The following is a 13286-nucleotide window of genomic DNA, read 5'->3' as shown; positions in this document are numbered from 1 at the left end:
CAGTCAAAAGTGCAAAATTTTCCGTTTTTTGCCAGGTGGTGTGTTCTGGCAAATATGACACATAATTGTAATGGTACCTGACAAAGACACAATTGAGCGGTGTGTTTTGGCAAACGCCACAAAATAACGATGTCCTGTAGCAAATTTTCCCAAATAAACAATTAACGAAGCGTCGGCTACGTTTGATGACGTACCTCGTCTACGCCTCTACGACTACAAACCTGCTGATTCTCTGTCCTTCCGCCGCCGCCGCAAACCCTAGCCAGATGAAGTCGGCGCGCCTGGGCGAGTCCCAGGGCTGCCATGACGCGGCGGACCATATCAGCGGCCTCACCGACGACCTCCTCCACTACATCCTCTCGTACCTTCACTCCGCACCCGCCGCGGCGCAGACCAGCGTCCTGTCCCGCCGATGGCGCAGCGTCTGGAAGCAGATCCCGGACCTCATCTTCTTGGAGGAGTCCTCCCCGGACGCCGTAGACGCCGCCCTCGCCGCGCATACCGCGCCCACGCTGGACAAGCTCGCCGTCGTCGTGGCCAAGGCGTCGGGCCGCGTCTCCGCAGCCCGCGTGGCCGCGTGGCTGCGCTTCGCCTCGCGCCGCGACGCCCAGGAGGCCCACGTCGTGCTGTCGTGCAAGGAGCCGCCACCGTCGGAGAACGAGGAGGAGGAGGAGCTCGAGGTGCCGCTCTTGGAGAGCGCCGTGATGCTCACCGCCAACCTCGTGGTCACCTTCCGTCTCCGTCTCCCCCCGGCCGGCTCGTTCGCCGAGCTGCGGCTCCTGATCCTAACGCTCGCCGCCGTCAGCGGCGACGGCCTCAGCCGCGTCGTGTCGACGCAGTGCCCGTGTCTGTGCGTGCTCAAGCTGGCCATGCTGAACTTGGTCGGCGACATCTCCATCCGCTCCGACTCGCTCAGGGCGATCTCCCTCCGTGTCGTCGGCAAAGAGACCCAGCTCGAGGTCACCGCCCCGAGCCTGGAGTCCTTTGTCGTGCACAGCTGCTCTCATAGACAGGTCCGCATAACCGCGCCCAAGCTGACGGAGGTGGAGTGGGACGACGCTTACGACCCGGACGTGCACCGCCTCCTCGACACCGGCCGTCATCTCCACAAGCTGGTGGTCACCCAGTGGTCCCCCATGCCGCCTCTGCTGGAGCGCTTCGAAAGCGCCGATGAACTCAGTCTACATCTCGCCATTCCACCGGTAAGTCTTTTCTGATCGATGCACCTTGCTGCTGAAGTATCTCAACTTTACCCCTAAATAAATAAATAAAAAATACTCATCCCAGATCTTATGCTTCCATGTTATCGCGGATTTTCTTGAATGAACTGTTCGAATTGCACTATCAAAAAAGCAATTGGCAGGTTTCAACAGCCAGGAACTTGTTGATAATTTTTTTCTTTCTGTCAAGCCATGGGATCCTACATTGCCATGGAGCTTGAAGCATATATTGATAGCAGTTAGATTTTAATTTAATAGCCAACCTCTATTCATATGACATTTGGTAGGCTGTGACTCACCATACAAAGGAAATTCATATTTATTAGTAGAAAAGAAGGCATTGTGCGCCACTCACAACCTGTAGTCATATGGCTAGGCGCCTAGGCTTCAGCCAGTTACAGCCTGGGCAAGATCAGCCATCTTTACCCGCCTTCCAATTTACTTAAAGCTGTGAATCTTGGTCATGCGATCATTGTAACAACATTTTATTGTCCCCCAACTAATCTCCTAAAGATCTCGTAAAAAGCCATCCCAATCTGTTGCAAATTTTAAATATACGCATATTGCAAAAAATCTTGGATATGCAACAAATTTCCATTGTGTTGAAAAACAAAATGTTGAAAATTGTTTGACAACACATGCAACATATTTGAACAACGCAGGTGACAACAACAAAGAAGAACATTTGAACGTGAGAAAATCCCACCAATAGACTTTGCAACATATTGCTCACGGGTACGCAATATATACGCCACTTGCAGCGCGTCAAAACACCGGCCCCAACATAAAAATCCTAAAAATCACTAACCTTCAGCATCAACTGTGGAGGTATTGCCTTCACTGATTCGGGCTCTCCAGTCATGAATCCGGCTCAACAGATAACTGTCATAGACTGATTGAACGACCCTTGAACTGATATCCCTGACATCTATCAATGCTCGATGGCGTTGGTTCAAGCTCTACAATGATTTCAACACCTCCATGGTATAAATAATGCAGGTAATCATCCCTAGGCTAGAGGATGATCGTCCAGATATAAGAGTGGAGGAACGGGAAAGCGAGGAGAGGGGTGAGGTGTAGGCTCTGAAGAGAGATTTGGGGATAAGAGGTACTCCGACGTTGTGGTGAGGTGAGATAGAAGTAATGTATGAGAAGATGGAGGGGAGAGGAGGCTTGTGCGATAGCGACTCATTTTTCTTTTGCATGAGGAGAGCGATTGCTTTCTCCCCATATCATTCTGTTGGATAGAATTGTTTTCAATACTTTTGAACTAATAAAGCCCCAAGCAGTTGTCTAGACACATAGGCTGTTGATAGGTCAACTTAAAAGGCAACAAAGAAAGAAAAAAAATATAGAAAGAGAGGCACACAGCTTGAACGTCAAGGCCCTCATCCACCGAAGTGGTAAAATACAGAGAAGTGGCAAATGGCAGACCCTGAAGATAAAAGGACAAACGAAGGAAGATCACGACTTGTCTACTCAAGTGTCCAAACACCATTGCGTGGCCATCTGGCAGTACCACTAATAGGGCTTCCTGCCTAATCCCCCTTAGAGCATCTCCAGCCGCGTCCCCCAAACCGTCCCCCAAACCGCGCCGGATTGAGCGTTTGGGGGACGCGTTTTGTTCGTGCCGCGTTTGGGGGACGTCGCTCCCCAGCAGCGTCCCCCAAACGCCGCTTCCAAACATTTAAAATAATTTTTTTAGCACATAAACCATTTATATCAAATGTAGCATATGAAAAAAAATGTTTTCGAGGATTGTTTTCAAATTAAATTACAACAAACAATAAAACAAGTAATCAAATATAATAAAAAGGGCTAGATGATGCATCAAGGTGCCACGGTATTTCCTTTGATCCTCCACAAATGCTCAACGAGATCAGCTTGAAGTTGCTCATGCACATTGCTGTCACGGATCTCTGCGTGCATGGCGAGAAAATCAGCAAAATCTGCAGGCAACTCATGATCAACCTCCGCGAGAGGGCCTTGACACTCATAGGGACCAACATGTGACCTAACATGATTCTTGCGGTCATCCTCGATGATTATGTTGTGCATGATCACACAAGCCTGCATCACCTCCCACATTTGGTCGTGAGACCAGCTTAGAGCAGGGTACCGGACAATGGCAAATTGTGCTTGAAGCACACCAAATGCCCGCTCGACATCCTTCCTGCAAGCCTCCTGTCGTGTAGCAAAGTGAGAATTCTTCAGACCTGATGGATTCGAGATTGTTTTGACAAAAGTGGCCCATTTTGGATATATACCATCAGCTAGATAATAGCCTTTGGTATATTGGTGGCCATTGATCTCATAGTTGCATGGTGGAGCATGCCCTTCCACTAGTCTGCTGAACACCGGAGACCGCTGCAACACGTTGATGTCATTGTGTGATCCCGCCATGCCAAAGAAAGAATGCCAAATCTAATCTGCCACAGCTTCAAGCACCACACTGCAATATCCATGACGCCCTTTGTATATACCTTGCCAAGCAAACGGGCAGTTCTTCCATGCCCAGTGCATGCAATCGATGCTTCCAAGCATTCCAGGAAATCCTCTGGCAGCATTTTGTGCCATGATCCTTGCAGTCTCTTCCTCAGTTGGCCCTCTCAAGTAGTATTTGCCAAACTTTCCCACCACAGCTCGGCAAAACTTGTACATGCACTCAATGGCAGTAGACTCACTCATGCGAAGGTAGTCGTCCTGTGTATCGGCAGGTGCTCCGTATGCAAGCATCCTCATGGCGGCGGTGCACTTCTGAATGGATGAGAACCCGAGAACGCCTACAGCGTCGACCTTGAGCTTGAAGTAGGGGTCGAACTCTCGAACGCCGTGGAGGATATTCATGAACAGGCCCTTGCTCATCCTGTACCGGCGCCGAAAATTGTCGGCATGTGTTGCCCCGTCGGCGAAGTAGTCGTTCTGCAGCATGGCATGCCCCTCCATCCTCTGCCGGGGCTTCGACTTCCTTCTTCCCGGCCTTGATCCTCCGCGGCGCGGCCTCTTCCTCTTCTCCGCCTCAGCGTCAAGCATGTCCTGGAGGGACGCGATGATCAGCAAATGCTCCCGCAGGTCGTCGTCGAATGCTTGCTCGTCCTCCAGCAGAAGGGCAACCATCTCATCGTCGCTGTCCATGGCTAAAGCAAAATCAATGGTTAAAATTGCGCCGAGGCAGACGACGCAACAAACAGCGACCAATCGCGCCTACCTGGCAAGTCGTCGAGCACCTTCTGTGCGCGGAGGTGGGGCGGATTTGACGGCGCGTTCTGGGAGGCGCTGGCGACGCGGCGGCGGCGGCACGACCGGCGGGAGCCCCAGCCGCGACAACGGTGCTGACTCGCAGCACAGATCAGACGCCCAAACGGCCGGGAAATCCAGCGGCGGCGGTGGGGTGGGAGGCGCGGGAAGGAAGGAGCGACGAGAAAAGAGGCGCGAACCAACGGTTTATGCAAATAGTCGCCGACATGTGGGAGCCCGCCTCGCTTTTCGTTGTGTCCGGCGTCCCCGGAGCGTCCCCTGTGGGACGGGGACGGGCTCGGGGCGCCGGACACCGTATCGGGCCGCGCCGGACAAAAATGGGCTTTGGGGGACGCGGCTGGAACGCTTTTTTTGTCCGGCGCGCCCCAAATCCCTTTGGGGGACGCGACTGGAGATGCTCTTACACTGGCATAGGGCGTGAATCATAGGAAGCAAGAGAAGCTGAGATCTCTAATGAAATAGCGCCATAGGGGCACATTACTGCATCCGAGCACCAAGGCTTGAGGAAGTGCTGAACCAATAAGGAAACATGGACCATTGGGATGGGGGCAAGATCACGCGGAAGAACTTATGAATGGAGCTGATTGGATCAATTGGATGCCATCATCACATCACATCACATCACACCGGCATATCCACTATTCCAAGACAAAGGCTCCAGGGAGGAGATGACTTGCTCATATTCTCCCAAGCCAAAGAGGGTGTAGGGTTTTCACTTGGGAACCGAAAAGGAAGGGGGACCTCGGTGACACCTCCATAGCGGGAGACGATTCTTGTGTGTGTTGTTGTCATTGTTGCCACAACACACTAGGCAAGGATTTCTCCTGGTCCCCTAGCCCCCTACCTTAACTAAGATTTGGCGTCCCTGGAATGTTTATGATGATGAGAAAATATAGGTTAAGGGAAATTACCATCAGGCAGATGGAGTGAGGTGGGTAAGAGGGTGGCAGTTGGGCCATTGGTTTCATCCTTGTGAGGGTCAATTGAAGTTCCTTTGTTTATAGCTTACGTAACTTATCTGCAATGTGCACAACTAGTTTGTGAAAGCTAAGATGTAGGTGCACTCTAGTGGTGGTAAGCATCCATGTTATTATGTAATTTGCTAGTCTTTATGACATTTTCCTTTGTGTGGTTGTCAGTTCGCATGGGCATACAACATGTTCTTGCAGAATACAAGCAAGATTCCCAAGAGCAAGGTTTTAACGATGGGGCTAAAACTAATGGGACACGCCACTGAGCCGAGCATGTTGCATCTTCTCAGGAGATGTGGTTCCACGACCAAGCTGGTTATTGAGTTGATCCACATGGATACATCCACAAACGTAAGTTTCTGCTTTACTAGTTGGTACACAGTCAAAAGTTTTTCAGTATGTTTGCACGATTACAGGTTTTAACCTGTATGTGCTTTTTTTCGAGATAGATGCATCTACTGTTGTAATTCTACTTATTTGTTGGACTCACAAATGATGTACCTTCTTCTCTTCTGAGATCAGCAGGTATGCCCAACTCTCATCTGTCCTTGCCATCAGCCTGATAGGCTAAGGACCGAAAACGTCGCACTAGATTCGCTCGAGGAGGTAGAGATCCATTTCTTCACCGGAGCTGACGATGAGGTCAACCTGGTGAAGCTGCTACTCATGTGCAAGAAGGATCTCAAAAGCATGACTATTAATGTGGCTGACGATTTTTCTCTGAGCGAAGAAGTGCGTGGAAAGATCCACGGGTTCGCGCACCCGAACACCAAGCTTGAGATGGGCGGTTCTTCGTCGCACAAGAGGGATATCTGCATGTGCAAAGATCACGACTGGTACTGATTTCGTTTTTAAAGTACCAACGGAACGACTGGTATTGATTTTATCTTTTAAGACTGGTAGTAAAATGTATCCCCTACTGGATCCGTTTGTTCTATGACACGCCACTGAAACTTGGTGCCGTGCTTTCGTTCTGGAAGTTCCTTGCAGTTTGAAGTCTAGAGTGATGTAATCACACTTGTTTACTTATCTCTCGTGAATACAAACTCTCTTTGCTTCTTAATTGATTATCCTCCTACGTCAGAAAAAAACACTATGCAGCGTGTGTTGTTTTTTCCAGGAAAATATGCATACACATGTTTCAGCAAAATACACTTCCTGCCTCCAACGATAGATCAGGACCTGCATTTTTTTTCCAGGAACGCGCCAGAATGCAAACCTATTTTTATAGATAGATAAAAACCAAATACAAAGTCCACACTTACAATACACAGGGCTGAAGCCACCTTAGACTAAGGGAACAACTCACAAAAACCCCACGTTTCTAGCTATCCGCCTCCTTGACAATCGGATCAAGAAATAAGGATTTTGTCCTGCTCTTGTTCTTGAAGATTCGATTGTTCCGATCATTCCAGATGAATCTGAGGACAAGCAGAAAGAGGAGGCGCATTTGTGGCAGCTTGGCCGGCCAAGTCACAGTCACCCATGGCCACTACTCAAGGAGACCATCCACACTTGTTGCAAGAAGGGATGCAAGATTTCGCCCTTGAGGACCTCGAACCAAACCGTCTAGAGTAAGGGCATTGAAGGAATAGATGATTGATAGTCTCGGAGTGTTGCGAACATAAAGCACATAAATCAACATTAGATTGACAGTGCATCCTTCTTCTTTCACCAGTCCAGCACCGATTCCACACCACTTTCCACATAAAGATTTTGAATTTTAGGGGCCTTGCACCTCCAAATTGGATCATGCCACAACACAGGGTGCAACCCTCAAAGAAGGCCAAGTAGGCCAACTTGGCCGAGAATTCTTTGGAGGCGGTCGAAATCCACGAGAATGAATCAGTGATATCGTCCACCAAATGGATCCTCGAAATCACATTTGCGAGATGGAGGTACCACACCAAGGTTGGAACCGAGAGTCTCGTTGTTGTGGGTATAGTTTATGGTTATGCCAACAACATGGTCTAGATCCGGCAAGTCCGGGTGGCCCACAGATGGAGGTGTGGCATATGGCCCATCGGGCGGCCCAGTTGCTGTTGATAGAAGATGGATGAAGTCCAACCCAGGAACAGGAGCCGGATCCCAACCGACCTATGTAAGTAGGCGGATCCATGGAGGCCCATGAAGTATCCGGATCCATGATGGCAAGATTAGATCTAGGTGGATCCTTGACTTGCACGACAATGTATATTTCGTAGTTAGGCATCTTGTATTCCGGCTAGGACTCTCCATGTAAACCCTAGATCCGGGCGCCTATATAAGCCGGATCCTGGGAGCCCTAGAGGCACAACCACAACTCATTGTAACAACGCGAAAGCGCCAAGTTAATTCTAGACAAGCATCAGTAGACCCTATCCTCGAGCAGGTGTTCCGAAGCTGGGTAAATCACGTACCACCGTCCCGAGTGCTCTCCGCCTTATGGCCCCCACTTCTTCCCCCTCCGTGAGGATCCCTCCTCCAGGGTACAGTCGAGTAGGCACCGACAGTTGGCGCCCACCGTGTGGCCAGCGGAGTCTGGAGGCCGGAACCGGGAGGGTTCCGCCATGGGAAGCTTCAACGACTCCATCGCAGTGGGGCGTGTTCCGTACGCCAGCAACTTCCCGATCGTCCCTCAGGACAAGTGCTGGATTCCGGCTAGGACCGACCCGGTCAAGCTCTCCATTGTTCCAATCGGCAGTATACACATCTTCATCGGCGAGACCGTTGATTCCGACGGAAACACACTGGTAAGTAACGCTGACGCGACCACCGCTGAGCAGGACGCAGTCACGAAGATCCGATCTGAGTTGCAGGAACATCCTAAGAAAGATTCTGCCTTAGATCTGAAAAATTCAAAGCCCTCCCAATCCGCCCCTGAGCAGGAAATTACGGTGGAAGACCAATGCAGATCAGTCTGGGTCTCCCAAGTCTTAGAGAAGCAAAGGTGTCACTTGATGCACTTCCTCGCTCATACCACAGGAACCGCCCCTCCTCAGGATGGAGCCGGACCTATGCAGGTTGAGGATGCCGGAGACAACAACGCTCCGGGCCAGCAAGAAGGTGCCAGAGACAACGAAGACTCAATACTCGAAAATATCAGCCCATTATCCGGCGATGCATCTTCCATGGACTCGGAAGAGTATAATCGTCTGATGAAGGAGATGGAGGACAAGGAGAAATCTGAGGCAGAATCCACTCCACCCAAGTAGGTCCTTCCCACCGTAACTGGGTTGGATGAAGGTACTGATTCAGAGAAAACTCCGCCCAACGGTACAATTCCGGGCCCGTCAGTTCCGGGTGCACCTCATCGGGTTCGTACCCGTACTGCGCCGGAGCTCCGACAAGGACGTGGCCTTGAATTTGGTGAAGGGATGTCAATGGAGGAGCTCACCAGGATAGTGTACAAGGATGGAGAGAACATCACATACACGGAAATCCTCACTAAACCACTAACAACAGAAGAAGCCGCAGATCCGGAAGCTTTCGAAGCTAAAAGGAAAGAATTGCTGGCCGAAGCTCAAAGGGTCATCAAGGCCGCAACAACAGTCCTTCCGGACAAGATGGAGACCGACGAGATGATGGGAGTGGTCGCGGAACAAGAACAGAAGACCGAGGAATACCTGAACAAAGCCACAGAGCTCCGAGATCGATGGAGGGGGGGGGGGGGGGTAGTCGATAATGCTAAAAAGGAGGCAAAAAAGCTCCGTCGGGAAGCTATTCGCCCCTGGAATATCAATTTTGACAGCCCCACCGATCTTCGGCCGCTTGCGACCCCAAAGGATAACATGAAGATGGCCGTGAAGCTCCTGCCAAGAATGATGAGGAAATCGACATCGGCCACCTCAGCACACTCGTCGGTACAGCAATGCAGCAACAGAGTAAGGCGGATACTTCGCAGGTTGGAGTCCAACCCGGAGGTATGCGTGTCCACCGCGCAGAAGAACGCCTCAGGGAGGGAGCGCCGTGACAAACAATCACGCACCGGATCTACGAAGCGCAGAAGGAAGACCAAAGTACATCCAAATCTAATCCCCATACATTCGGATACCCCTCCAGCAGGGAAGAACAAGGGAAATGATCCGATGTATATTGGCAAGGACAAGTACCAGAACCCATCTCCTCCCCGGAACCAGCGCGTGATGACCCACAAGTATAGGGGATCGCAACAGTCTTCGAGGGAAGTAAAACCCAATTTATTGATTCGACACAAGGGGAGACAAAGAATACTTGAAAGCCTTAACAACGGAGTTGTCAATTCAGCTGCACCTGGAAACAGACTTGCTCGCAAGATTTCATCAGTAGTAACAGTTTTATAGCAGTAGCAGTGGTGAAATATCAGCAGCAGCGTAACAAAGACAGCAGTAGTGATTATAGTAAACAGCAGGATTAAAATACTGTAGGCACAGGGATGGATGAACGGGCGTTGCATGGATGAGAGAAACTCATGTAACAATCAAAGCAGGGCATTTGCAGATAATAATAAAACGGTGTCCAAGTACTAAGCAATCCATAGGCATGTGTTCCGTATATAGTCGTACGTGCTCGCAATGAGAAACTTGCACAACATCTTTTGTCCTACCAGCCGGTGGCAGCCGGGCCTCTAGGGAATCTACTGGAAATTAAGGTATTCCTTTTAATAGAGTACCGGAGCAAAGCATTAACACTCCGTGAACACATGTGATCCTCACATCACTGCCTTCCCCTCCGGTTGTCTCAATTTTTGTCACTTTGGGGCCTCGGGTTCCGGACAGCGACATGTGTATACAACTTGCAGGTAAGATCATAAAACAATGCATATCATCATGAAACAATAACATGTTCAGATCTGAGATCATGGCACTCGGGCCCTAGTGACAAGCATTAAGCATAACAAGTTGCAACAATATCATCAAAGTACCAATTACGGACACTAGACACTATGCCCTAACAATCTTATGCTATTACATGACCAATCTCATCCAATCCCTACCATCCCCTTCAGCCTACAGCGGGGGAATTACTCACACATGGATGGGGGAAACATTGCTGGTCGATGGAGAGGCGTCGGTGGTGATGATGGCGATGATCTCCTCCAATTCCCCGTCCCGGCGGAGTGCCAGAACGGAGTTTCTGGTCCTGAGACGGAGTTTCGCGATGGTGGTGGCGTTCTGGATGGTTTCTGGCGACTTCGACTTCTCGTCTCGCGTTTTTAGGTCGAAGACCTTAAGTAGTCCAGAGGGGGGCGTCAGAGGCTGGCCGAGGGGGCCACACGCTAGGGCGACGCGCCCCCCCTCCAGGCCGCGCCGGCCTACTGTCTTGGAGGCCTGGGCCTCCCCCAGGCCTGCCCTTCTGGCTCCGTGATTCTTCTAGAAAAATAGGCCCTTTGACATAAATTCGGGGGATTTTCCTGAAAGTTGAATTTCTGCACAAAAAAGAGACACCAGGGCAATTCTGCTGAAAGCGTTAGTCCGTGTTAGTTGTATCCAAAATACACAAATTAGAGGCAAAACAATAGCAAAAGTGTTCGGGAAAGTAGATACGTTTTGGACGTATCAACTCCCCCCAAGCTTAGCTTATTGCTTGTCCTCAAGCAATTCAGTTAACTACTGAGTGCGATAAAAGAACTTTCACGAACACATTTGTTCATATGATGTAAATATTCTCATGATATGGACAAGTACTTAGGCAATTCATAATAAGATACATGCAAATAAGATCATCCAATAGCTATGTCAATCATGGAAATGCACCAACAAATTAATAATAAGCATCATGAATCATGTCTATCAGCAGGATTGCAATGTTCATAAAAGGATATGATAAAGTGGTATCTCGCTTGCCCGTATTTGTACAGCAAAACATAAATGCGCGAGCACCTCTGAAGTTCATGGAAAGACTAGAAGTAGAGATTGTCAAAGATAAAAGCATCAAAGTTATACCACAGTTAATCACATTTTGGGACAAGCATATTATTCTAAGAATGACGGTTGTGCTCTCAAGAAAGTGCTCAAAGAAAAGATGGTGACACAACATGAAAGTAAAAGATTGACCCTTCGCAGAGGGAAGCAGGGATTAACATGCGCTAGAGCTTTTCATTTTTAAAACAGGAGTAAAATTATTTTGAGAGGTGTTTGTTGTTGTCAACGAATGGTAATGGGTACACCAACTACCTCGCCAACCAGACTTTCAAGGGCGGCTCCCATGAAGGACGTTATTTCTACCAGCAAGGTAGATCATCCCTCTTCTCTTTTGTTTACACACGTACTTTAGTTTTATTATGGGTGACACTCCCTCCAACCTTTGCTTACACAAGCCATGGCTAACCGAATCCTCGGGTGCCTTCCATCAATCTCATACCACGGAGGAGTGTCTATTTGCAAAATTAAGTTGCTTACTGATGAATCAGAGCAAAATGTGTGAAGAGAATTATTAATGAAGTTATTAGTTGGGGCTGGGCACCCCGTTGCCAGCTCTTATTATGCAAGTCTGTCAAAAGTAAATGACAAGGTCGAAGGATGAACACCACATTCTTCCTCATGAGCTATAAAACATTAACACAAATTGAGAAGCATTTTGAAGGTTTAAAGGTAGCGCATGAGAATTTACTTGGAATGGTTTGAAATGCCATGCATAGGTATTTATGGTGGACACTTTGGAATAACTTGGTTTTCAGGGGTTTGGAAGCACGAGCAGCGTTCCCGCTCAGTACAAGTGAAGGCTAGCAATAGACTAGGGAACGACAATCAAGAGAGCAGTCACTGTCATAATCATGCTTGCAGCAAAATAAATTAACGGAGGCATAAAAGTGATACAAGAACTCTGAGGCAAAGTAAATCATCAAGGCTTAATTGACTTTTGTTCAGTCATATGCATGCATGAGCATGTGCCAAGTCAATTCGAATGAATTATTCAGAGGAGGATACCACAATGTCATACCTATTTATGAATAAAACAATGCAAGCAAACATACATGACATGCTACTCATATTAATAAACTGGAGCTAAACATGAGAGATCATGAACTACTAGACTTTATTAAATGACATATACCTCACATGAACCAACTAAGCATGCTCACATGGATGAGTATATGTACAAAAATGAAAACAAATAGAGTTCATACCAGCCTCTCACCACAGTTGAATTGTCGTAGATCGTCATTATTGCCTTTCACTTGTGTAGCTTGAATAATATGAAATGAAAACCACGCTCCAGCCACGGAAGACCATTGAACTCCAAAATGAACTTTACAAAACCAAAGAAGAACAGTAAATATTTTTGGTGTTTTCAGATTGGAAACAAGAACAAAAGGAAACAAGCAAACAAAGCAAAATCTTTTTGGATTTTCTTATAGTAAACCAACGATAGCAAACAAAGCAAAATAAAAGCAAGAAACCAAAATAAACAAATGGTGAAGAGAAACAACAGAAATATTTTTGGTCTTTTTGTGTTTTGGGAAAGAAACAAAGCAAAAACAAGAAAATGAAAACTAGAAGAGTCACATAAACACAAAGCAGCAGGAATTCGTCAAACTTGACAGCAGTGCAGTAATCAATTTTTAAGAAATTCTTCCGCTGCCCAGCTCGAAAATTGTTAAACTAATGAAAGTTAGATAACAACCTGGGGAACATGCACAAAATTGGCTTCGCAAAATAAAGTTCTGGCTGTTTTTGAGAATTTTTTTGGTATCAGTCCAGAATCTGTTTTCAGGCAGCGCCTCCCCAAATATCATCTCCCTCTTATTAGAAAACCACCTTAAGAAACTAAACAAGTATGTACAAGTATCCAGCAACTATAATATGCAAAGAATGAGTGATGCCGGTATACCTCCCCCGAAGCTTAGGCTTTTGGCCTAAGTGGAGATCAATCCCAT

The 13286-nt window shown here is 48.1% G+C and overlaps 1 protein-coding gene across 2 annotated transcripts; it reads left to right on the top strand.

The window, feature by feature from the left end:
- The first annotated feature begins 206 nt into the window (after positions 1-206).
- Positions 207-6334, top strand: LOC127333160 (putative FBD-associated F-box protein At5g56440). 2 transcript variants are annotated; one of them, XM_051359489.2, is made up of 3 exons: positions 207-1202; positions 5618-5800; positions 5975-6334. In XM_051359489.2, the coding sequence occupies exons 1-3, from the start codon at positions 267-269 to the stop codon at positions 6290-6292; spliced, it is 1437 nt and encodes a 478-aa protein (XP_051215449.1). In that variant the 5' UTR covers positions 207-266; the 3' UTR covers positions 6293-6334. The 2 variants fall into 2 exon arrangements, with proteins under 2 accessions (XP_051215449.1, XP_051215448.1); XM_051359488.2 differs by having other exon boundaries at positions 5972-6334.
- Positions 6335-13286: the final 6952 nt, after the last annotated feature.

Source organism: Lolium perenne, chromosome 2 (assembly GCF_019359855.2).
Source record: "Lolium perenne isolate Kyuss_39 chromosome 2, Kyuss_2.0, whole genome shotgun sequence".
NCBI lineage: Eukaryota > Viridiplantae > Streptophyta > Magnoliopsida > Poales > Poaceae > Lolium > Lolium perenne.
This window is presented reverse-complemented; position numbering and strand designations above follow the sequence as displayed.

Excerpts from the sequence above, each read along its gene's own strand:
- LOC127333160 (XM_051359488.2), top strand. The coding sequence starts at position 267 with ATGAAGTCGGCGCGCCTGGGCGAGTCCCAGGGCTGCCATGACGCGGCG. Across the intron at positions 1,203-5,617 it reads TACATCTCGCCATTCCACCG|TTCGCATGGGCATACAACAT; the intron begins GTAAGTCTTTTC and ends TGTGGTTGTCAG. Across the intron at positions 5,801-5,971 it reads ACATGGATACATCCACAAAC|CAGGTATGCCCAACTCTCAT; the intron begins GTAAGTTTCTGC and ends TTCTGAGATCAG.